Genomic DNA, 23,915 nt, shown 5'->3' on the forward strand with positions numbered 1-23,915 from the left:
CTTACATATTGACGACCACCATGTCAGCTTTGGCGACCACCTTCAAGGCTGCAGCAGTCCACGCCGCACCTGTCTTCATGGACAAAGGTGCTACCATTCAAAAGACAGTCGAAATTATCCACAATGCTAATGATCAAGGCATCGGATTGCTGGTCTTTCCAGAGACATGGATACCAGGTTACCCGGCCTTCGTAATGGCGTACGCTCCAATGCAGACCTTAGGACTAATCTCACAATACTCCAAACAGTCGATGCTGGTGCTTGACAGCTCTGGCCGACCCTCTCAGGATATGCAGAAGATACTCTCTGCCTGCCAAGAAGCAGGCGTATCGATAGTGCTAGGGATCTCCGAGGTCAGCGGTCAAAGCAAACACACGATCTTCAGCAGCCAGGTCTTCGTCTCGGCAAAGGGTGAAATTCTTGGAGTGCACCGAAAGTTGATGCCGACCTATGCTGAGAAGAATGTCTGGGCCAACGGTGGAGGTGCCACACTGAAGTGCTGGGACATGCCTCTCGCGGACGATTCCTTACAAAAGTACAGAATAGGCGGGCTGATCTGTAGCGAGAACGCCATATACGCCGCAAAAGATGCACTGGTCATGGAAGGCGAGCAGGTGCACGCCGCATCCTGGCCAGCCATGTGTGCCTTCAAGGCGATGAAGGCCACCTATGCTGACCGCATTCGGACTTTCTCGATGAGCCACGCTTTCTCAGCAGGAGCATTCGTGATCGCTGCCAGCATGATCTTCAAAGAAGAGCATCTCGCTTGGTTCGAGAGGCAACTTGGTCCGCAGCCAGGGGAAATTGTTCTGGAAGGGAGTGGATGGAGCGGCATCGTGGCACCTGGAACAGGTGTTCTTGCTGAAGGGCAGGGCGTGGAAGACAGACTTGTCGTTGCCGAAATCAATCTGGGCATGACTGATAGCCCTGCGAAAGTCATAAGCGATATGGCCGGTCACTACCGGAGGCCTGAGGTTTTGAAGATTTCTGTCAATCGAGAGAAGATCTGGGAAGATGATGAATTGGTCGCTACAGGGGGTCTATCAAGCGCAACCTCTCACCCTTGACATCTACCTTTTAGGCTCGTAGTCTTACATTCCCTGGTCCGAACTTCTCCAACGACGATGATTCGCCAATACAGCAAATCGCAAAACAAGCCCGATCTGTTGTGGATCCTGCTGGGTTGTATACGCGAAGTTGTGTGATTGTCAATTTTCTGACACTTTTCTGACATTCTTCGAGAAATTTCGCCAAACAGCTGAGTCCCTTGTTATAAGAAGCTGTGGCCACTCAAAATACTTTACACGCTCGCTCATCTGTTCAGTACATCCTCCAGAAGTTGGAAATTGGCGACCAAGCAATTCTCTTCTGCCGAGCTTCTTGTGCTCACTTTCGAAGGATCCGAGGAGCTGAACGCCCTTACACCAAACCTCGCAAACCCCCACGCAAAGGGATCTAAGTACTTCAGCACCTCGTTTCTTGCACCTATTCACTACTTCTCTCGATCAATTCTACCTCGATTCGTCAAGACAATCCCTGGTGCTGAGCACGTTGAACAATGTCGGTCTCATTCAACCCCGCTCGAGACATTCCAGATCTGTCTGGAAAGGTCATCGTTGTCACTGGAGGTATGTCTTCGCAGAATAACAACATCAGCAGGTCATGGATTGACAGCTCTCAAGGAAACGCCGGTCTGGGAGCAGAAACAATCCGCGAACTAGCAAAACATAACCCAAAGTGCATTTACCTCTGCGCTCGCACGCCGTCCAAAGCAGAAGCCTTCATCTCAGAGATCAAGACTTCGACGCCATCGGCCAACATCAAGCCTATCCACTTCGACCTCGCCTCCCTCCAGAGCGCCAAGACCGCCGCGAATGAAATCTTCAGCTCTACCACCCGTCTCGACCTCCTCTACCTCAACGCAGGAGTCTCAGCCGCAGCACCAGACCTCACAAAAGAAGGCTACGAATGGCACATGGGCGTCAACCACCTCGCACACGCCATGTTCGCCCAGATCCTGATGCCACTACTGCAGAAGACCGCCTCAACCGAACCCAACAGCGACGTCCGCATCATCACCGTCGCCTCCGAAGCCGCCAAAGTCTTCGCCCCAAAAGAAGGCATCATCTTCCCCCAGCTCAAAACCGACATGTCCTCTTCCACCGGCATCGCCCGCTACGGCCAGTCCAAACTCGCCAATATCCTCTTCGCAAAGAAACTCGCCCAGCTCTACCCAGATATCAAAAGCATCCCGATCCATCCCGGGCTCGTCAATACGGAGAACTACAGCAAGGGCACCGGAGCGGGGTGGTTCAAGCTGATCTGGAAGCCGTTGTTGATGTTCACGGGTCTGACGGCGGAGGATGGGGCGAAGACGCAGTTGTGGGCGGGGACGGCGGGGGAGGCGAAGACGGGGGTTTTCTATATTCCTGTGGGGAAGGAGGATGCTGGGGGGAAGTTTGGTGGGGATCAGGGATTGATCTATGAGTTGTGGAGGTGGACGGAGGGGGAGCTTAAGGCGAATGGTGGTGTGGGCTGGCCGTAGAGCAGAAGCTGAGATTGAGGGCGTTAGGGGATGTTTGCTTGCTTTTGGCTGACGGCGAGATAGATTCTTTCCTCTAGACTACGAATGCGACTGCGGATACCAATACATGCTGATAGGACCATTCACAGCTTCTGGCCAATCAAGGCTCAATTCTATCTCCCGGGCCCTACTGCAGTCACCAGGATTGGACACTTCATCTCTCAGTTTCTATACCGCGTGTCCTATACTCAATAACACTACCAGCAACAAGAAACCACTCATTCACCCCTCCGTCCCCAACCCACGCCCCTACCCATCCAACCCAACAAACTCCCCCGGCCCATAAACCGCCCCAACCATCGTAGGAACATCCCAAGAGCAATTCTGCAAGGGGACACGCATCTCCACAATCTTGCCGCCTTCCCTCGAAATGCCGTACAAACTGCCGTTGAGGCCGCGGGAGCGGTCCCAGGCGATGCCCTGGTGGTGCGCGAGGTGTCAGATACGGGGGCGGAGGAGGTGGATAGGGGTGACTGTGACTTACCTGGCCTTCGATGTCTGGGAGGGAGATTGTGGCGACCTGGGATGGATGTTAGAGCCTGATTATCAGAGTGTCTGTGGACTGTGTTGTGAGGGAGGGCATACGAACCCAGATGAGCGTGCTCCCAGCGTCCGGGATCTTCATCACATACGCCGCTGAGGCATCATGGCCCTACCACCACAAACGCATATCAGCCACCTCCTCCATCGCATCCCATGCCCCAATCCTCTCAAAACGCGCAAAACTACTCACCGTAACATACAACCACCCATCCGCCCCAAAACTCCCCCCACTATTACTCATCGGACTAAAACTCTGCCACAGCGCCTCAGGGAAAACCCAACTCCGCTCCACCTTCCAGCCCTCCCCAAACCTCACAACCTGCGTCCGCATCGTAAGCCCATAAGGCACCGCCTGGCCCGGCTGGACCCGGTCATAGTTCGCAAACGCACCATACCACGCCCCCGTAGTCGGGTTCTGGTCGATCCACGTCAGGCTGCCGCGCTCGATGCCGAAGGCGTGCGAGGAGGTGTGGTTCAGGGTGGTCGCGTCCCAGGTTTCGATCGAGGAGGTTATGGGGGAGGAAGGGTAGTTGGAGTGTGGGGCGTAGAGGGTGGAGTTGATGAGGACGCCGCCGTCGAGGTGGATTATGGGGCCGGAGGGGCTGCCATACCATTGGAGGAGGGGGGCGCCGGTGGTTTTGTTGTGTTTTGTTATGGAGCTTGGGTAGGGTCAGCGGGATGGGTGGGTTGGAGGGGGGTTGGGGGTTGGAGGTGGGGACGCACTAGTTGTCGATAGAGTAGATGTAGTCTGCGTCGACGGCGACGCCTTGGTCTGCGTCTGCGGCGTCGATGGTGCGGATGGTGGTTCCGTTGAGCTGGAGTTCGCTTCCTGCTGTTCCATTAAACGTTGTGCCATTGGTCGTGGAGAGGCACTGAGGCTGCGTTTGTGCCGTGGCAACCGCAAGGCTGAAGAGCCATAGCGCTGGTCTAGCAATTTTCGCCATGGTCATTGTTAAATGTTGAAAGGATCTTGTTCTTGATTCTCACAACGTCCAGACAATTAGTTGGATCTGGCGGCAGACTTATATCTTTCCATTCTTCTCAACTATGTACTGTGGCTTTCGACTCTGCGTCATAGCGGACCGCCTCAATACATATTTTTCCTCTCCATCCCATCGTGGTGTCCGTCTAGCTTGCGGATAGAGTCTTGTTTTCTTGCAAGTCCAATTGGCTGACCAAGGTCTTCCACGTGCATGAACGTGAGAGAGCTGATCTACAATGCGGTGAGGGGTCTCGCGGCTCCTTCGTGTGGTTCGAAGGCTTGGCGATTGACGAGCTCTTCCTGAGGATGAAAGCCAGTCCATGGATATCAAAATATTTGATCGGACTCCTCTCTCGTCCCACCAGGAACTTCTACGCTCCTCTTCTCCAGCTTCGGCCTGTTGGCTTAGGCTTCTTCAGAGTCGTCTCCAGACGCTCTGATCGCCTCTATCCCCAGCATAACTTGTTCTCTGACATCGTTTGAAGTCACAGATGCGGAGCGACGCACTCCAAAATCGATCCGGAGATACTCGTCCTTGACCTCCTTCCAAACACGCCTATCATACTGTCGGAAACACTCCTCACAATCTCCGCAATTCCCACACGACCGCGGTTTCCAACATCCATTATAGAAATCGAAAACCCACGGCTCCTGCGGTGGATCAGGTGCCGATTTGAGGTCTGCAAAATTCGGCGTAGTTGGGAATTGAATGTCGTGGATCGGCTGCCCACGTGTCGTCCTCGTGTGAACATCGACGCCGGCCTTTCGTCCCGCGGCGATGGCCCTTGAGAACCATCGTTTCTTGCGTGGTGCTGGCACGCGTACGCCCCCCTCGCCATCGGTGCCGAGTTCGTCCAATGCGCCTAGGTAGATTGCTTTGAGGTTGGGGAAGCGTCGGTCGAAGGTCTTGGTCGAGGATTCGGAGTCTTGAGAACCTTCACTCTTTCCGTCAGCTGAGTCTTCGTCAGAGTCTGCCTCCGGCTCGCGCATCGTCTGTATCATGGTCTCAATGGCCTGGTCGAAGAATTCGACGTCTCCATCAGGCATTCTTCCACGCCCCATACTGCCCAGCACTAGCACCTCCATGCTCTCAGGAAAAGCCGAGTTCATGAAGAATTCGATAAAGAACTCGCGATCGCCGATCCATTCATGGTTCAGGCCATCATGAGCATCGCCCTCGTGATTGTACATCGCATCCAGCATCACGTCGCTGGCATCGATGTAGACGGTTCGCAGGTTGTTGAATCCGTTGATTGACTCTGGTCTGAACATGTTGCACCGATAGCCATGCAGCAGACGAGTCTCGTAGAACATCAGAGTCTCCATCGAGTCCCCGTGGTAGTGGGCTGCGCTTTGAACAATCGCGTCAATGTCGTCCATCTCGCTATCGGTGATGGTGAGAGACTTGAGCTCTCGGCAGCCGGCGATCATCGCGTTGCGGTATTTCCAACTTAGGCCGTTGACGTTGTCCAGGAGAATGTGTTGGAGAGAGGAGGAGCGTTCGTCGATGTTGTAGGGTGCGACTGTACCATCCTGGTCGTCTGCAATCATTTCATCGATGTCGTGCCTCAGGCCATAGAAGTAGATGGATTGCAGATTGGGTAAGTGCATCAGATCAGCAAACACATGCGGCGAGAAGCTGAGTTCGGGGTCATCAATCTCCATTGTTCCAGTCCCAACGCCAACACCAATGTCGCTCAAAGATGAAAAACCTACAGGCCAAGCCTGTTCGCTCTGTTGGAGATGAAGATTGATCGCACGCTGGATATAGTCCAGACTCGACCGTGGTGGACGGCGGGGCAAAGCAATGCCTTGCGGCTCGAAAGCATCTCGCGAAGAGGAGTCCAGATGCCGAGAGAACTTCAGCGATCGTACTCGCGGACAAAAGGCAAACACCAACAGCTTAAGAGGCGCATCGTTACCCTTTTCGAGGTCTTCCCGGGCTCCGTCGACATCCTGCTCCGTGAAATGGAAATGCTTCCTTAGTAGATCCAGCAACTCCACCCGCTCGTCTTTCGTGAATGCATAATCCGGAGGCGGCGGCCTGCCTCTCCTATTCGAACTCTCTTCATACTGGAATTTGAACTCCTTCCAATGCGCCCAGTGCTTTCTCCCGTAGCATGATTCAAGATCCCGGACGTGCCACGCGCAGATCGGATCCACTCGGACTTTGCGAAGTAGGGCGGGTAAAGTGGTCGGAAGGATGTCAGTGCAAACGCGATACTGATGGGCGAGTTGGTGCTGCTTGAGGATATCTCGAGAGCATTGAGCGAGGAAATTGCATGTGCATGCGAAGTCTACCAGAGAGGGGGGATCCACGAAATCGAGGACGCTGGCGACCAGCTCGGGTGGCAGAGCCACGAGGCCGGTGGGCTGGTTGTCGTCTGACATATTGGTGGTCTTGGAATATTGAGCTTCTGGTGGGCGTGGGTAGTAGTTGAATGTTGTGGAAATGAAGGCAGCAAGCAGGCAGAAGATGGATGGAAGTGGAGTCCAGGAGGCAACGATCCAGCACTTGCTAAAGATGGCTAGTCTGTTTTGTAAGCGAGCGCTCATATTGCGGGTCCTCGGGTCCGTGTCCGCGCAAGTACAGTATTGAACATGTCACATCCATACCGTTCTTCATCGATTACCAGCTCAAGGTAATGCCCTCTAATGACTCAACTACTGTCCCTTCGCCCTCCCCACCCCCAAAACCAACCTTCTACCCCTCGGCCCCGCCAGAAACGTCTTCGTCTGCTCGCTCCCCTTCTCATCAACAATCCACGTCTCAACCCTCCCATAAACCTCGACCAGCGCCCTTCGTATGATAATCTCCGCAAAATGATTCCCAATACACATTCTCCCTCCACTGCCGAAACCCCACCAGCAGCGCTTCATCTCCTCGCTCGCGTCGAGCCAGCGATCTGGATTGAACGTTTCTGGGTCTGGGTAGACGGACGAGGTGCGGTGGAGGACGTAGCTGGATGATGAGATGGAGGTGTTTGGGGGGAGGTAGTGGTTGTGGAGGGTTAGCCCGCTGGGTGGGGAGAGGCGTGGCTGGCGGCCGGCGCCGGGTGCGTGGAGGCGGAGGGTTTCGTGAATAAGGGCGTTGAGGAGGGGGAGGGATGAGAGGTCGTTTATGTCGGTCGAAGATGCGATCTCTGCACGCAGGCGGGATTGGAGGTGGGCCGATTTGGAGAGGTGGTACATGGCGTAGGTAAGGGTTATTGCGATGCCTTCTTGGGAGGCTATGAGTTCATCGCGGAGCTCGCTGGCGCATGTGAGGAGGATTGTATCGTGTGGTAAAGGCGGGTTCTGAGCGGATAGAGATGAATACATCTTTTCGAAGATGATGGGAGGCGTCGAGCCGGCAGGTTGCTTCTCGTCGATGCCTTTGGCTGTGGCTCTGCATAATGCAAGACATTCGTCTTCAGGGAACCAGCTATGATCTCTACGATCTTTGCTCTCGTAGATGTATCGCGAATCGGCGGCGTGGTACGGACGGTTTTCGTGGCCATGATTTTCGGTGAGATGTGTTGATCTGTCGAGACCGAAAGCGTAGGCGGAGTAGAAGTCGATGGCCACGAACTGAAACAACTCAAAGACGTTTACGGGACGTTGGATATCGGCAAGGTGCCCCAAAACAGGGGTAAGTCGTTGGTCGAATACGTCTTGTGAGATCGACTTGATGTCCTCTGATCGCTGCAGATAAGACTTGGCGTAGATGCCCGAGAGAACCCTTTTCTGTACCGAATGTCGCTGATGATCGACCGTGGCGAACATGTTGGGCATACCATTGTAATTTGTGAACTGCGCATAGAATGGGTGCTTTTCGAGAGAGGTGTAAACTTGTCGCAAGCCTTCAACCGAATTGACGCTGACTGATGTCGGTCCAATGCGGATAAGAGGGCCATATTGGCGATGATATTTCAGCAGCCAGTCGAACTCCTGTTCGCGCCATGAAAGGTACCGACTGAAGTGGTCAGTGATGTAGCACAGTGGGTTTGGTGTTGGTATTTTCGACAGAGGAGAGAAGAAGATCGGGTAGATCAAGTATCTGTAGGTGAGGAACACAGCCAGTGCACCCAGCCCAATTAGCGACAAGAGGAGATTCATCGTGTTTCTGCGTGAATAGGTTAGGAGCGGTGCGAAATGGGACTTTATGTGTTGTAAAGTAGAAGAGATGGTGTTGGGTTGGGCTGGGTTATCTATGCCACCCGTTGTCGCATGATATGCTTCTGTGAGAGCTGCTTCCTTCGGCAGCTCTGGCGACACCTCGTCCGTAGCTGTACAACGCTCGCCAGCTGGCAGCGGATTGCTAAACTCAGGCACTGGTCTTGACAGATGATGATTAGGCAGTGCATGGCGTGTCACGTTCCTGTAGTGTGCTGAAAGGTGACCTGAGGCTGTCACGGCATGTCCGCGGGCACAAGAGTTTCGAACGAGACCAGCGTCTCATGTCTGGAGAAGGTTTGATGTCATTTCTCTCCCAGCGTGGAGCTTGACACGCGTGAGGTTTCTGCTTCCTCGCGTTTTCGGACGGTGGTGTTGTTTGACGTTTGTTGGTGTTGTTTGGGTGTATGTCCCGACTCGTGCCCGATTGCTGTGCAGACGCGTGGAGGGGAGCTGCAGGTGTCACTCGTAGTCATCAGGAACAGCCGGTGGACGAACGGCGAATGATGCAGGTCGAGGCTGCGAACAGGTGGGTAGCGTCAATAATGCGTGGACGTAACATGACATGGTGGAGGGGAGCATCAATGTTCCTGGCAGGTGAGCCGTTCCGCGTGAGCACGTCGAGCTCGAGCAAGGCAGCTGTGGGAAACGCCATTGGCTGCCGAGCTCCTGTGCGACCTTGACCCAACCGCTCTCGCCGCCAGGGACAAGACTGGCGGTGGTTGAGCAGAAAAGAATGCCCAAACCAATCTTAAAAGTCCTCTGTCCTCCGCTTCCTCTCTCTCCTCACCTTCTTCCTGCCCAAAAAGAGACCAGGGTCAACGCTGATTTCACGCCCAATTCGATACCACGCCCAGCCGCCTCCCCCTACGCAATGGGTAGTGCGTTTGGAGGATCGGCTCTGTCGCACGGATGCCCCGTGGCCATGACCAGGGAAGAGGCTCCGACTCGCGAGGCAAGGCATCTCGGGAGGGACAGCAGAGATGAAAGGGCGCCGGGATGATGGACGACGCTCGCCAGCCCTGCTCCAGCGCGTTTGTTGATGCCGTGTTTGATGCTGTTGTGCTGCTCTTCCGCCCAACTTTTCCCTCCTGATACCATCCATCCTCACTGCACGGCGACCAACCACGCACGCGACGACGACGCACGGCGATCCAGGACGTCCATCCCGTCTCTCCTGCACCGCGAATGCTACCATGAGCACGACTGGCTTCAACGAGGGCACATTGCACGCAGGCCGAGAGAGATCTCATCATCGCATACGGCAGCACCATCGCAAGACCAGAACCGAGACGGCACTGCAGCATCCACAGCTTGGTCGTAGGCGAGCACGAGGCGGACGGCTGTGGGAGGCATTGGGGCCAGCAGCTGCAAGGGCCGGTGAAGCGCCACAGCTCCCACTCCAGCAGTGACAGCGCATCACCCGGCGACGGCAGCAACTAGAACTACAGCTGCGACGACGACGACCTTGATTGATATCTGCGCAACAATACGACCTGGTGGATGCGAGTGTCGGCCAAGTTGGACGAAAATAGCCAGGTGAGTAGGCAGATCGTCGCGTGAGCCGCATCCCCAGCCTCTCTTCACCAGCCATCGGGATTAGCAGTCGCTGCCAGATTCACCACGTCACGTCTCCTTCCCTGCCACCTTCAAAAACCCGCGCCCACAATCTCTCACCTTGTCGCGTCGTCGCTCCTTGCCTGCTACTGCTGTTCGTGTTCGATTGTTGTCACCGACTATGGCTTTTTGGCCTGCCTCACCACCCTCGTTGACCTTGACATCACCGTCGCGGGCACCATCGTTGTCGACCAACAAGCTCACCAAGTCTCAGTCCCAGCACCCCGGTCACGCGCGCCGCACCACCCTATCGTAGCGTCGTCGTCCCAGCAAGCATCCGCCGTTGGCCTGCACAATAGCAATCGCTTTCATTTGAATTGCAGCCAGCAGCCGTGTCAGTCCCAATCCGCGGCGGGCTTAACGACCGAGACGATACCCACGATTTCAGCAACAACGACAACGACCAGTACACCTCCTCTTTAATCCGCCGCCAGGAGCAGGCGCACGCATCCCTCCGCCAACAGCTCCCACCGCACATCTCCTCGCGCCCATCCTCTTCCTCGGGCAGCACTCGCAGCATTCGCCGCGTCCCGCGAATCCAAGGTCTTGGCCAACCAGCGGCCTCACGACTGCGATCCTCCTCGCTCGACTCCAACACCCTACCGTCCTCTTCGCCACCCCGCGCGGCCGTCGCGAAGCCAACCTTCCACCGCCGAGCTGCCAGTGCCCACTACAGCACCACCACTCCACATCCTGCCCTCCGCATCTCGCGCCGCACCCATTCCGCCATCCTCTACGCCCTTGAGGAAGCCATCCGCAAGCCGCACCCCTTCACCGTGGACGAGATTGAAGAGAACGCACAGATGTCCGACCTCGCCGGTGGCAGCACCGCGCGAGCTTCCAATGGCGGCGCACGAACTGGCGGCCCCGTGCCTGTGGGTGGAGGTACAGGGGGCACACCCATCCGAACTCCACGAGATATTATGAAAGATCGCAACGAGCGAGAGCGCAGACGGCAGGAGGAAGAGCAAAGACGATTGGCGGAGGAAAGAAGACGAAGTGCAGAGAGAAGAGCTGCGACGGTGCAAGGCGCGGCGCCCAGATTTAGTCAGTCCTCGTCGCAGTACAGCCCTGATGTATCTGCACCGCAGGCTGGTTTTGAAGGCGCGGGGGTGGAGCGCAGAGATAGTCGCAGGGCGGGCGAGGTCGCTGGCAGCAATGTCTTGGGTGATCCAACCGGCAGAGCATCGCAGGAGCCGCCCCGGACACGAGGTCCCAGCGTTTCCCAACCGCAACAACCACAACCACGTCCTGCCCCTGCCGCTGCAACCGCCGCCGCTCCACGTCGGACCCAACCCAGCCAACAAGCTCCACGACAACCCCAGCCATCAGCTTCGACACCCGCCCAGCCAGGGCCCTCAGCACAGCCATCTGCTGCTGCAACCACACCTGCCGGTGATGGCTCCCAACGAGGCACATCATCGTCCTTCCCACATGCATTCGAGAGGTGGGAGACGTTGTCGTCACATTGGGAGGGTCTCACTTCATATTGGCTGCACAAGCTGGAGCAAAACACGGAGGAGATCCGGGAGACAGTGCCAAACGCGTCGACTCTGAACAGGCAGATTACGGATCTGTCTGCGGCAGGTGCCAACTTATTCCACGCCGTCGTCGAGCTGCAACGACTACGTGCCAGCAGTGAACGCAAGTTCCAGCGCTGGTTCTTCGAGACGAGAGCCGACAATGAGCGAAATCGCGAGGTACAAGCAGGGCTGGAAAGGCAGCTCAAAGCAGAGAGACAGGCGAGAGAAGAGTCAGCACGAACACACGGTGACAATGCCATTGCCATTGAGAACGCCAAGCGAGAGGTCAGCGAGATGAGGCGTGAGCTGATGATCTCCAAAGATGAAGCTAGACGTGCGTGGGAAGAGCTCGGTCGACGTAATCAGGAATCACTCGATACAGCTCAGAGCTTGAAAGAAGGCAGAGTCACCTTGGTCAGTGGTGTGCAGGTGGTGCCATACTTTGGTGGGCCCGCCAGTCGAGGGACTGGTAGCATCAGCCAAGGACAGCAGAGACCTGTCACCAGAGATGGGACTTCGGGATATGGTGGTACGGGCATGGCTTCTGCGGCTGCAGCTGCTGGATTGCAAAGCCCTGGCGACGAGCGGCAGTACTATCGTGAGGAAGCTGCCTCGCCTACCAACACGGATCCATTCACCGACAGCGGCCGACAACAGCAGATGCATCAGTCACCTGGAACGCAGTCACTGGCGCAGGGTACCTATTACCCACAGAACTACCCTCAAGGTGGTACGCCCGCATCAGCAGCGACGGCGTCGACTGTCATCCCAGCAACCAGCCAGTTCCAGCAGAGTGCAGGCTCGCCCAGTCAGGCACGAGCCGGCCAGCCTTCAGTCAGCAGTTCAGAAGCCCAACGCTTCTACCAGCACGGCGGCCAAGGTACGCAACTCCTACCACAGCAGGCGGCACAGACAGCACCCGTCGCGAGGGAGGATGTGCGATCAGAAGCTCGCTCAGAAGTCAGCTACGTCGACACGCTGAGTGAAGGCGACACCGAGTATGCAATCGATGCTGGGGGCAACATCCGCCATGACGAGCAAGGACGTCCCATCGTCTTCCGCCGGCGTGGACCTGCACGTTCGTCAGAGAGCGAAGACGACTTCGACACTGAGGAGGCTGTCCGCCGAGAGCGTGAACTAGCGGCGAGATATGGCAGTCAGCTGATACCCGAGGCACCCTCAGTACCAAGCACATCTGCGCAGGCAATGGCGACCTTTACACCTACCAGTGCCGAAGATGCGACGTCGAGCGGGGCCCCGGATTACGAGGGCGAAGGATATGAAGGCTACCAGCAATATGTCCCAAGACACCATCATCCGACGCGACTGAGCGACGTACTGGAAGAAGAGGAAGAGAGGAGCAGTCGCCGCACTGGTGGCGATTAACAAACGAGTTTTCGTTGAGTGTGGGAAAGTACAATGCATGAAGGAGAGGGTATCGACAACAGTACCAAGCACCAAAAAGTGGATGGAGCATTCGAGATGGAGACTGACTGAACTGGGATTGCATTTGCATGTCTTGCTGTTTTCTTTCGAACCGATGCGTTTGGCATAGCGATGGCGCCTTTTCCTTTTCCGTTTCTGCTTGGGTTTTTGGCTCAAATGCGAATGGGTGGTTGTGAGATACCCCCCTTGAAGCGAGCGCGCAGAGCAACGGAGGATGGCAATGGCATTGTGTATACGGTCGGCATTATCTGTTTTTCACGACTGGCTTTTTTGCTTTGCTTTGGTCTTCGCTTCTGAAGATGTCTTTTTTATCAAAGAAGTGGGACGCATGCATTGTAATGGGGAGGAAGAAGTGGTGAAGGGGGAGAACGATGTTTGAGTAGTGTGTGAGAGTGAAGTGAGTGAAGTAGGTAAAAAGAATGATGTGGCTGTATCAAGACGTTTTCTGTGCATTTGTGGGTATCTCTTTCTTTGTACGTCTATGTCTATGCCGTCTGTTCGCTGTGGGTATCTGTTCATCGCTGCTCATCTTTCATCGCTGCTCATCTTTCATCGCTGCTCATCTTTCATCGCCGCTCATCTCCTTTCTCATCGTCGACATTGCCATCACCATCAACATCAACATCAAAATCAAACCCTTATCCTACGTTCTCCCCTCTCTGTCCATCTCTCGCATTCAACTCATCCACACAAACCATCCATCCATCCATCTCTCTCCCATCAACGCGTCTTCATCGCCACGTCTTCATCGCCACGTCTTCATCGCCACATCTCCCTCACCACGTCTTCATCGCCACGTCTTCATCGCCACATCTCCCTCACCACGTCTTCATCGCGATGTCTTCATCACCACATCTTCATCACCACATCGTCATCACCACCAACCAAATTCCTCAAACTCCTTCTCCAAATCCAACACCATCGCCTGCCAGTCCTCCTCCACGCTTAGAAACACCTCTTCTCCTTCCCCTCGCGTCGGAATGGTACGAGGCGATGGAGCATCTAACAGCAACCCGGCGCCGGAGCCTGTAGTGGGAGGGGTCGAGAAGATGTCTAGACGGAAGGTTATCGAACCGCGGGTCGCTGTGGACGGTTGCGCTGGTCGTGGTGAGGGAGGTACTGTTGATGGTGCTATCGTTGGTGGTGGAGGTTGCGCTGGAGCAGGCGCTGGCATCCATCCCCCCTCGTCCTCCTCCCTCAAAACCCACCCCTCCCCACCCTCCCCCACCCTCACCCTCCCTCCAAAAAGCCCCTCAAACCGCTCCCCCTCCCCCCTGAAATAACCCTCCAACAAAGACGAAGGTCGTTCCAATTCCTCTTTGTCAGCAACCACAGCTGCGGCGTCCTCTCGGGGATGTCGTCGTCGAGGCGGTGTGCCAGGCAGTGCTTGCGGTTGCTGTCCGTGGAAGTCGGTAGCTGGGAGCCAGGGGTAGGGGTTTTTTAGAGGCGAGTCGTGCGAGAGTTCGGGGGGTGGCCAGGTTGGGGGTGGTTCGGTGTTTGTTGGGAGGTGGATGAGGGGGAGGGGGGCGGGTGGTGGTGCTGGTGCTGGTGCTTGTGCGGGTGGTGTTGGTGTGGACGTTGAGGGGATGGTTTGGGGTTGGTGGTTTGCAATGGGAGGGGGTTGTTGTTGCGGCGTAGAAGCTGCTGGGGGATTTAAAGGCGTTGGGTAGCCGGGAGTTTGCTCAGCAGGAGCAGGTGTCTTTTTAGTCTTCTTTGCCGGCGGCGTTTCGCCCTCAGGAAGCGGATGTTTACGCGGACGACCAACTCCTCGTTTAGGCCCCTCGAACACCTCCTTTCCCTCCTTCGGTGGCCGACCCCTGTTCTTCGGCTTTGGAGGTTCACCTCCTCCCTTCTTTCCATCTTTTCCCTCTGCACCCTCTTTTCTCTCCTTCCCTTCCTCCGGCGCAGCCAACCCCGGCACCGGAACCCACTCCCCATCAACCTTCCTCTTCTTCGTCTTACTCCCCTTCGGCGTACCCCTTCCCCTCTTCACCGGCTCAGCAGGCGGCGCCTCAGCAGCAGCAGCCTCCTCCGCACGCTCCCCCTCCGCCGACTTAGGCGGCAAAACCCTCATCCCCCCCTCATAAAGCCCCCTCGCCACCCCCACAACCCCCTGCACCTCCTCGCGCTCCGCAACCGTCCCCTCCAACATCGCCACGTGATCTCCCGCGCCCCTATCCGCGCCAAGATTCAACCTGCGCTTGGAGAAATGATACCACTCCCTCACGAGATGCTGTCTCAACTGGATCTCTTCTGCTCGCCAAAGCGCGATCTGCAGAGTCTGGATGTGCGCGTCGTACGCCTCGACGCGGTCGAGGCCGTAGCTGATCACCGGGGAGCGGTGCGTCCAGAGGTATGTAAGGGCTGTTCCCAGGGGGCCGTGGATTGTCGTTGGTGTTGAGGTCCCTGTGACAGCGGGGGTGGCCATGCAATTGATGAGATGGACGAGAGCAGTGTAGATGTGAGAGATTCGGGGATACGGTTGCGAAAGTTGTGTGTGGAGTTCGATTTCGAGATGGGATGAGAGACGGCCTTACCTGTGCGCTTTAAGGAGAGGAGATGAGGGGAGGGCATGTGGGAATTTCGCTCTGTGGGCGCGAGCGCTGTGTGTGTGAGGTTCATGGCTCGTTGGGATTTCTTTTTCTTGGGTATGGGATGTTGTCGTGGTTACTAGTCTTAGTCATTGCTATTGGGCCACTGATGGGACGTGGTGGTAAGCGGATTTCACGTTTTGGGATGAGTGGCGGAAGGCTCCAGCCTGGCGGGATTCACGGCCAGCTGTCCCTGTCAACGCAGGCGTTGGACTCCCACGTCAGTACGTTGGACTATCCGACAGGCATGGGCATACCGGTGGTCTTCATGGTTGTGTACTACGCAGAACATCGTCGTTGCCGTGGTGTGAAGACGAGAACGCGAGAATTTCGTGCGATTCCTCGCCACGCTAGCGTGGATTTGGATTCACTTACTTCTGCCAAGCAATGGATTACACATTTTCGTATTGGCCGCTGTGGAATGGCAGTGCCGTCAGTAGCCGAGAGTAGGTCCAAAAGAGTCTTGGATTCCGAGCACGTCGACATGCTCGACGACTGAGGGGCTGTTCGCCATGCGTGATGGTGGAAGGACCAAGACGTCAAGATCCTCGAGATTCACGTCTAGCAGTGATGTTCGCACTGGAAGCTCTGCCCTTCGACCTTGTCATGAAGGGTAGTCCCGCTTATGCCGCTGTTGGTAGGCCACGTCTCCAGATGTCAGTTCAGTCGCTGATACAACTCCGATGCCCGGAGCAACAATCACAAGATCCAACACACTCAGAAGACTCATGATGAAGTTTCGTCACGCGATTCTCTTCTTCGTTGCTGTCGTCTTGGTTTACTACAAGTACACCACCTGGCTGGAACTCGCCCGCGAGAGACAGCTCGCCTGGTGGTTCGATCCACGTCGGGGTGGCAGCGATTTCGAGTCGGTGTTTGGCATCGAGCTCACTCTGGATGGCGCCTCATCTGCCGTCTCATTGCCAGACGGCAGTCTAGTGGGACTTGCGACTGTGCAAGGTGGCGAAGGCTATGTCAACTTGATGAGGGACTGGTACCGGATCTGCACCGCGGAGAACGCCACGAGAGAAGAGAAGAAGGTGCTTGCCGCGTCGAGATACCCAGACTTAGATGCTGAGGAGATCAATGCTGTACATCAAGCATGGAACACTTTCCACGAGTCTGCTTCACGGCCTTCTTGGGACAGACTAAACATTCTGCTGGGCATGTTCGACTCGTATTCCCCAAATCTGGAGACGCTGTACACCCAGACGTTCTTCGCAGAAGACAAGTCAGTCCGCATCCTCGAGCGCGTCCTATCGAACCTCCACCAAGCGACGATGCAGGCATTGGCAAATGTGACCTCCTTCGAAGCCGCCGACAGACCATACACCGAAATTGCCCTCCCAGGCTGGATGTTCAACAATATCCTTGCCATCTCCGATGATCCTCCCGAACCTCCCAACTTCACCCTAGTGCTCTCCTTCGACTACTTTCCCCTGACTAGACGAATCTCAGTCGCAGCGCATCGAGCGGGCTTTCGCCGATCAGTCATGGATGGACCTAAGCAAATCATGGGCCATCACTACAAGGGAGCTCACCTCGAGGGACCTCGTCCTGGGCTAGCTATGGCTATACGATCGGCTGCGAAAGGGATCTGCGAGATGTCGATAGCGGGAAGGGAATACTGCGAGGTGAAGCCGTATGGTACTTGCTCGCCGCGAGAGCTTGTCGCAGTCGTTGATCAGCATTTTGTGAACGGCACAGATTGGATCATGCTGTGGCTACAAGATTGTGGTACTCATGGTGTTGGCTTCGTTCGCTGGAAAACCTGGAGTCTATCAAGAACGGGGACGGACTATGAAGACGACCGGGGGCGGATTCTCAATGAGATGGCGGTCGAGATTGCTAAAGCTGCTCAGGGGCTCGAAGGCTCTCCACAGAATGAAAGCTATGAGAAGCTGTCACTGTTGCTGACAGGAGGCAAGGGGCTAGAAGGTCCTCTACTTTCGGCGGCCCTGGAGAAGTCCCAAATGCACGATCTCAAGGTCGAAGTGGTGCGTGGCGAGGAAGATCAGTTCCTGGCGGCCATCGGTGCAGCTGAAGTGGCTCGGTACGACTGGTTCATGTACAATGTGAACCAGATGGACTCCGAAGACTTTCCAAGGTGGTTTCGCAGGAACCACGAGAGTGCGCGGCGAGAGATTTGAATTACCAGACGGCCAGGTTAGCTAGAGCAATGGTTAACGAAGTCTTGAAGCCCACCTAAACAATAACCTTTTTACTTGCGTGAAAACATCTTGCTATCTCCATGTCAAACGCCGACTGCAAAGAGACACGACATACACTGCGTTGAACCTCCCATCACTGTGCTCATATTTCAGGAGGCTGCTCCTGGAGTGACGGACCAGTTTTCACCAGTGAAGACCAACTGGTCGTCAAGGTCCATTTGAGCCGGGTCAACATACACCTTCATAGCCATGCGCTCTTCGCTTTCGATCTCAAAGACGCGAAAGACTATGTAGACCTCCCTTCGCTCTTGTTCGTGGTGGATTTTCATCATCTAGCGAGCGTCGATCAGCGTCAGCATCCTTCACCAAGTGCATCAAGGCTACTGAGACACAAACTCACCCTCTGATACTGTCCCTTGCTCATGTAGAAAGGGTTACCGCACGGACCAGTCGTAGTCTTGACTTCGAGATAGTAGTAAGGCCGAGCATTTCGCCATTCGCTTTGGTTGAGATAACCGTGGTCGATCAGAAGCGAAGTGAAGTCGCCAAATGTGTCGTCGTACACTAGGTCGGATGTCTCTGGGGCCGCCCAGCCTCGCATACCAGTGTAGTCCTCAAGGATCGAGACTCGGTTTCGAATGCTACTCTGCCAGTTATCACGGCTCCAGCCCCGCAGAGTGGGATCGGCGAGTCTTCTTAGCAACTCGAACACCTAGTAGAAAATCAGTAGATGTTTTCGTTTTCGTGACGACCGTTGTCCAACTCACGTAGAGTTCTCCTGCCGCGCCAACTCGGAAGTTCCGCTCAAACTGACTGCTCGAACGGTATCGTAGCTCAGATTCAAAGCCGTTGTAGCCCATAGCAGTGCTACCTCCGCTACCGAGTGCGCCACGAGCAGACATATATTTTGAGGGAAAGCGAGCACGGCTCGCTGCGCGTACTACTCGTTCCAAGAGTTCCCGGTAGTGGTCATCTTCGCGAATGGCGTGGTCTTCGTGTGGAACAGTAAAGACGGGTGTATAGCCGCCAGATCTTCGAGATGTGGCCCCTGCCTGCCTGGAAACAACTTCGACGACTCCATCGTCAGTGGCTGAAAGCCGATGGTCAGACACGGGCGTGAGACTTGTCGCGACAAGTACGTTGACAAGGTCGTGTTCGACGAAGTCATCAGGATCAATGTCATCTTCGTCCTGCTCTTCATGTCGGGGATCCTCATTCTCAATCGGCACCTGAGCGATGCCTTTGTCATCCAGAATGAGGTCCACAACGGCTGGGCCATCACTTATCAGAGACGACAAAACGGTCACCATTTCCCCGTCGACGTCCTCCTCAATGAGAGTCACAGGGTTTCGCATCAACCAGGCGGCTAGGTTCGTTGGCAATGGGGAGCTGAAGCAGAATTTCTGCTTACGCTTGTTGCGAGGAACGTAGATCGTGACCCCGTCATCAGTCTCACCAATGTGCATATTGCCCTGCTTCTCCACGGTGGTTAGAATGCCATCTTGCGAGAGGGTCAAGACTGATGAGATGTCGTCCGTGACCATTGTCTTTATACCCTGTAGATTCTTGTAGAGAGCAGGTCCGTCCGAATTGTACCGTGGACTGTTGAAGCTGGCTGCTACCCTAAGACCAAACTCGTTGTCAGCGAAGATTCATAAGTAATGGGGGTCTCTGGCCTTTTTCCATACCGAAGAATGGCGTGCGCCTTATATCGCAAGTCCAGCGCCATTACGGACATTGCTTGGGCCTTGTCATCATTTGCAGAAGTCATCTCCTTGACAGATCTGGACAAACATCGACTTGTGATACCCGCCCACTCCAAAAACGTTGCAAGCTGTCGTATTTCGAACAGGTCGTAGTCCAGCATCTTGATGCGATGCTTGAAATGCGTTGTCAAATGTTCCCGATCGCCAATGCTGAAAGCTTCGTCAATGCTGACCAGGGACGTGGTTCCATCTGGTGAAGATATGGGAAAGATCTTCTTCTTGACGAGGGCGTGGACGTCGAGAGGACTATTCCTTTCAGCTTGCAGCAGCGCATTGAGCGACCAGACCGCACTTTTTACCTCAGCAACGGTCGTCGTCGAATCGGTCTGCAGCAGTTCGTCGTAAACCATCTGCAACGTCAGCAGCTTGACGCCGACAATGTCGAGGAAGAAGTCCTTTAGATCCTCATACTGGTCGTTGAGGGTGACTTTACCTCTGATGTCAGTGGTGCTAGACCAGAGGCACTCGCTGGTCGTGTACCATTCTCCTATCTCATCGCCATCTCCGTCAACTCCGAAGACACATATCAGCTCGTCTTCCTCGAATCGTTTTCTGGTTCAGATATTAGATACAGTCCTCCGCAAGAGTGGAGGTTATCACAATACTGACCTCAATCGACGCCGCTTGCGGTCATCACTAGCCTCGTTAGCAAGACGTCGGTACAGTATTGAGACTTGGTCAAAGTCGTCTATTTCCTTATCTCTCATGGACTCAAGCTCACCGATGATCTCCTCCCAAGATGCGTCCGGGACTTTTAGAACATGCTGGAAAAACTGAGAGACGCCAGAGAGTTGACCAGGCCCCAGAAATTGCTCCATTGTGTGCTTCAACGAGTATTTCCGAATCATAGACGGTGGCGCGTCCCAGAGACAATATTGTGGGGCCGTCCAGGCTGCTGCATCGTGGGCAGACGTTGGTACGAACAGACACGTCTGTTCTTCCAAGAACTCCCTGTTCAAAATCAGTTGGAGGATGCAGAAACACATGACTGCGCCAGCAGCTTACACGATCATGTGCCTCTCCGAGTCTTGGTCTTCTGATGCCATAAATTTGGCATATATCGTGAGGTATAAATCGGTGATCCGCTCCGGCCGACTGATGGTCGAAGGATCTGGGTTCGCGTGCTCGATCCATAACAGTATATCCAGAAGGAACGGTATATTGTCATCAATGCCGACAAGAAAAGCTTCGTTGAGAAATGTCCAGTGTGTGAGAAGTCGTTCCGAGGGTGTCGTTGCGCCGAGCTGCAAAAAGGGAAATGCTTCATCTTCTTCCATGAAGCGCTCGCGAAGTTTCGTAAGAGTGGGAAGGGGCACATATGTTTGCCTCAGAGTGCAAGATTTAGTGAGTCGAGATTTGCACAGACTCACTGCACTCATGTCTTGTATCGTGGTGCTGAGCACTGTGCTGTTCCGAACATGGTTGCCCTCATCAGCCCACAGATGCTTCAAGAGACCAAGCAGCTTGTATGGTCTATGCTCGGCGACGTAAGACCAAGGTGCTGAGAGGGAGGTACCATTGCGTGAAATCAGTCGCAGCTTTTCCCGAACGCCAATGCAGTCGTGTAGCCAACGCTTCCAGGGTGGATGTTGAGCACTTGGGGTTTCCGGGACCTCGGTCATGTAGCCTGGGTGAAGGTATGTTACTTTCATCCCCGCTGCGCCAAATCCAGGATCCAAAAGTTTTTGAGCTCCGTATGGATCGTTGTTGCGCAGATAGACGTCTTCATCCGTTGGTGTGGCCTTCATGTCATCCTCAGTGAGCAATCGAAACCCTTTATGATCAGACCGCGTCGGCCTGGGCTCACGAAGCTGCGACATGTAAAGGAAATGCAGCTGGCCACGAGACTCGTCCAAATTGATGGAGGACAAGAGAGGCTGGAGGGCTTTGCTAACAGATTTTCGCACTACAGCGATGGGCGGCTCAGCAGCGCCGAATGCTTCGTACAGCGCTCTACGATCGCTGTTGGACACGGCTGAGGAATCTAGTATCCGCAAGTTGATCCCCTGTGGTATCTGCAAGCCTGAAACTGTAGGCAGATAGACAGAACCGCTGTCTGGTGATACCCAGACTCCGCCTCTCAGCGGCAAGCAGCTGAGTGCACGGACTTGGGTCTTGGTTACCATGGGTGTCAGAGTCCGGGCCATGATTGTGTGCCACAGCTGGCTTGTAGTACGCGACTTCATTTTTGAATCTGGGTCCTCCAGATCTATTCGCAGTAGTCTGAGGATAAGGTCATCATTCATGACTTGTAGCCCGTAGTCGCTCAAGTAGGGGGACACAGCTTCCTTGACATATCTCTTCGATACGAAATGACTTGTCGTAGGATCGTCCAGAAGTGGATTTCCTAAGTCATCCATGAAGCTCTGATCCATCCTCACAATGGTATCAAGACGGCGGAGCTGAGTTCCATGTCGTGGCATCAGCAGTCGATGCTCTGAAATACGTCTGCAGATCTTGGATCGCAATACGGACCAAAATGCATCGAGTCCATCCCGTTTCAGAGGTAGATATTGTGGCCATGTGTAGCACAGATCCGTATGATCGCAGAACTCCAGTACAGCTTGGATGAACGCATCCGCAATCCCGTTGAGCAAGTCCCTGTTCCTGGCGGAAGTCGTTGTAACCTCCTGGCGACTAGCGCTAGTATCGAAATCGGATTGTATAATGAACTGAAGATCAGATGTAGTCAGCATCTTTGCGTTGGCTCAGAGAAGCAAAGAATCCACCTTAAAATGAGACTCCCGGACAGGAAGAAACGCGAAAAGCTCTTGATATTCCAGGATCGGCTCTGAATGTTCGGTCAGAGGGAATGCTAGAACGACTTCGGCCCTGGAGGCTGCAAGCCTGGCTTCCTCAGTTTGTGGAACCTGGCGAGATACACTTTGAGATAAACCGGTTGCCGTGTGTCGAGTGACATGGTAGTGTTTCGATGATCTTACTTCGCTGCCGGTTTTTTGACACTCGATGGTCTCTAGAACAGCCCTGTGCGAGTTGGTGATGGTAATTTGCAACTTCCGGGTGCTTTTCAAAGTTTTCCCCTCATCATAGAAGCTCAATTCGATCTTCTTCAAGTTGCGAAAAAAGAGGAGAGATGTCTCCTGCAGATCTGAGAGTTGGTTGAAAATCGTGTCGCGGCGATTTTGAGGATGATCTTCGCCCTCGGTATCATGAAGATACAGTGTCATTCTGGTCATGGAGGTTGGTGGTTTCGATTCGGTGTCCTGCCAGATAGGCACAGCCATCCCTAGTCCTGATTCACCTTTCCTGTGCTTGAAGTAAAAAGAATAATGGCCAGACTGTACGTGAACCTTCCATGCTGCAATAAAGACAGATTTAAAGCCAATGCCTTTGGCTCCGATATAACCGTGAGAAGCAGACTTTGAACTCTTGCCGACGGTGCAGATAGCCTGGAGATCTTGCTCTGTGAAACCATCCTCGTTGCACTCCAAAATGATGCGGTCAGGATGCACATGGAAGGAGACATACGGCAGCGCCCCGCGTGTATGTGCGTTGGTGAATTTGTTGTCGTCCGCGTTCTGTAGAAGTTCAAAGACGAACCTAGCGTTGCTCCCATAGATGTTCTGAGCAAGACTGGTGGAATGAGTAAGCTTTCACATTCGGAACCCAAGCTACTTACGTTATGATCGCATGGCCCGCCAGCTCGTCCTTGGCTAGAAGACTTCTCTCAACCTTTCGTTTCAAGGCAGGATCAAATCTTCCCAGCCTCTCTAGCTCTTCTTCATCCAGATGACCGAACTTGTCGGAGATTCTTTGGACGGCTGCTTTCGCCGCGTCACGAGTTGCCATAATCGATATCAATTCCGAAAACCCTCAGAACGTACACATATATGTACCTAGCGAAGGTCCAACCTGGAAAGTTGGGAAAGAGGTCGGTGCAGCCCACGCGATTCTTTTCAACAGAGTGGTTCAGAGCCTGTTCTGACCCGTCTAGGTACAGGGGCCATCACTCTAGCGGTGTCGAAGAAATGCGCTCGCGTACCCTCTGCAATCGACTGCTAGCGAGATATTCTTGGAAGCCTCATCATGCGTGCCAGAAGCCTTTGCAGACGTGGCTGGTGTTGATCCCAATCAAAATTTGGCCATCCAAGCACGAAGGACCTGCGCCTACTCCTGTCATGCTTGAAGTGCTAATTTATTGAACGAGACGATATCGGTCTGTGAGTGCGAGTACGTTCCATTCCGTGTTCAAGAGGTCTGATAGGCACAGTATTAGAAAAACCACGCTCTTCTCATCAATGCGTCGGACGTGTTCAGTGCGTGAACTGCCTCGGCGGTTCGCTGCATTTGTGTGCTGCGCCGCACTCCTGCATGGCGCTTGAGTAGTGTAAGAGCAGATGGAACAAGGTGAGGACAATCGCGAATTGGGGGTTTGATTTGCTCACCCCACTCGGCCCCCACGTAGGATTTGTGCCGGAGGCTGGAAAGGCGGAGATAAGACAGATATATCTTGGATCACAATATTGCTCACGATTTCGAACAGAATGGTTGTGATTGTAACTTCAGAAAGCCTGTT

General features: G+C 54.5%; 9 protein-coding genes across 9 annotated transcripts; 4 read left to right on the forward strand and 5 right to left on the reverse strand.

Annotated features, from left to right (window-relative positions):
* Positions 1-20: 20 nt before the first annotated feature.
* Positions 21-1,067, forward strand: M409DRAFT_19216 (uncharacterized protein; the record flags this gene model as incomplete). The annotated part of the gene is made up of 1 exon (XM_033804830.1): positions 21-1,067. The coding sequence occupies one exon, from the start codon at positions 21-23 to the stop codon at positions 1,065-1,067; it is 1,047 nt and encodes a 348-aa protein (XP_033671283.1).
* A 491-nt stretch (positions 1,068-1,558) lies between these two features.
* On the forward strand, positions 1,559-2,545 carry M409DRAFT_64151 (uncharacterized protein; the record flags this gene model as incomplete). Its single annotated transcript, XM_033815944.1, has 2 exons — positions 1,559-1,628; positions 1,683-2,545. The coding sequence occupies 2 exons, from the start codon at positions 1,559-1,561 to the stop codon at positions 2,543-2,545; spliced, it is 933 nt and encodes a 310-aa protein (XP_033671284.1).
* Positions 2,546-2,833: 288 nt separating this feature from the next.
* Positions 2,834-4,071, reverse strand: M409DRAFT_19218 (uncharacterized protein; the record flags this gene model as incomplete). Its single annotated transcript, XM_033804831.1, has 5 exons — positions 2,834-3,004; positions 3,069-3,104; positions 3,174-3,236; positions 3,318-3,786; positions 3,851-4,071. The coding sequence occupies 5 exons, from the start codon at positions 4,069-4,071 to the stop codon at positions 2,834-2,836; spliced, it is 960 nt and encodes a 319-aa protein (XP_033671285.1).
* Positions 4,072-4,514: 443 nt separating this feature from the next.
* M409DRAFT_19219 (uncharacterized protein) lies at positions 4,515-6,500 on the reverse strand (the record flags this gene model as incomplete). Its single annotated transcript, XM_033804832.1, has 1 exon — positions 4,515-6,500. The coding sequence occupies one exon, from the start codon at positions 6,498-6,500 to the stop codon at positions 4,515-4,517; it is 1,986 nt and encodes a 661-aa protein (XP_033671286.1).
* Positions 6,501-6,773: 273 nt separating this feature from the next.
* M409DRAFT_19220 (uncharacterized protein) lies at positions 6,774-8,207 on the reverse strand (the record flags this gene model as incomplete). Its single annotated transcript, XM_033804833.1, has 1 exon — positions 6,774-8,207. The coding sequence occupies one exon, from the start codon at positions 8,205-8,207 to the stop codon at positions 6,774-6,776; it is 1,434 nt and encodes a 477-aa protein (XP_033671287.1).
* A 1,560-nt stretch (positions 8,208-9,767) lies between these two features.
* On the forward strand, positions 9,768-12,790 carry M409DRAFT_64153 (uncharacterized protein; the record flags this gene model as incomplete). The annotated part of the gene is made up of 2 exons (XM_033815945.1): positions 9,768-9,803; positions 10,289-12,790. 2 exons carry the CDS (start codon positions 9,768-9,770, stop codon positions 12,788-12,790), a joined length of 2,538 nt encoding a protein of 845 aa, XP_033671288.1.
* Positions 12,791-13,724: 934 nt separating this feature from the next.
* M409DRAFT_19222 (uncharacterized protein) lies at positions 13,725-15,278 on the reverse strand (the record flags this gene model as incomplete). Its single annotated transcript, XM_033804834.1, has 1 exon — positions 13,725-15,278. The coding sequence occupies one exon, from the start codon at positions 15,276-15,278 to the stop codon at positions 13,725-13,727; it is 1,554 nt and encodes a 517-aa protein (XP_033671289.1).
* An 894-nt stretch (positions 15,279-16,172) lies between these two features.
* On the forward strand, positions 16,173-17,591 carry M409DRAFT_51446 (uncharacterized protein; the record flags this gene model as incomplete). The annotated part of the gene is made up of 1 exon (XM_033811805.1): positions 16,173-17,591. The coding sequence occupies one exon, from the start codon at positions 16,173-16,175 to the stop codon at positions 17,589-17,591; it is 1,419 nt and encodes a 472-aa protein (XP_033671290.1).
* A 170-nt stretch (positions 17,592-17,761) lies between these two features.
* On the reverse strand, positions 17,762-23,188 carry M409DRAFT_35953 (uncharacterized protein; the record flags this gene model as incomplete). The annotated part of the gene is made up of 9 exons (XM_033810476.1): positions 17,762-17,944; positions 18,013-18,324; positions 18,380-19,235; positions 19,301-19,880; positions 19,998-20,329; positions 20,384-20,823; positions 21,025-22,050; positions 22,108-22,972; positions 23,019-23,188. The coding sequence occupies 9 exons, from the start codon at positions 23,186-23,188 to the stop codon at positions 17,762-17,764; spliced, it is 4,764 nt and encodes a 1,587-aa protein (XP_033671291.1).
* Positions 23,189-23,915: the final 727 nt, after the last annotated feature.

Source organism: Zasmidium cellare, assembly GCF_010093935.1.
Source record: "Zasmidium cellare ATCC 36951 unplaced genomic scaffold M409scaffold_7, whole genome shotgun sequence".
Lineage (NCBI taxonomy): Eukaryota > Fungi > Ascomycota > Dothideomycetes > Mycosphaerellales > Mycosphaerellaceae > Zasmidium > Zasmidium cellare.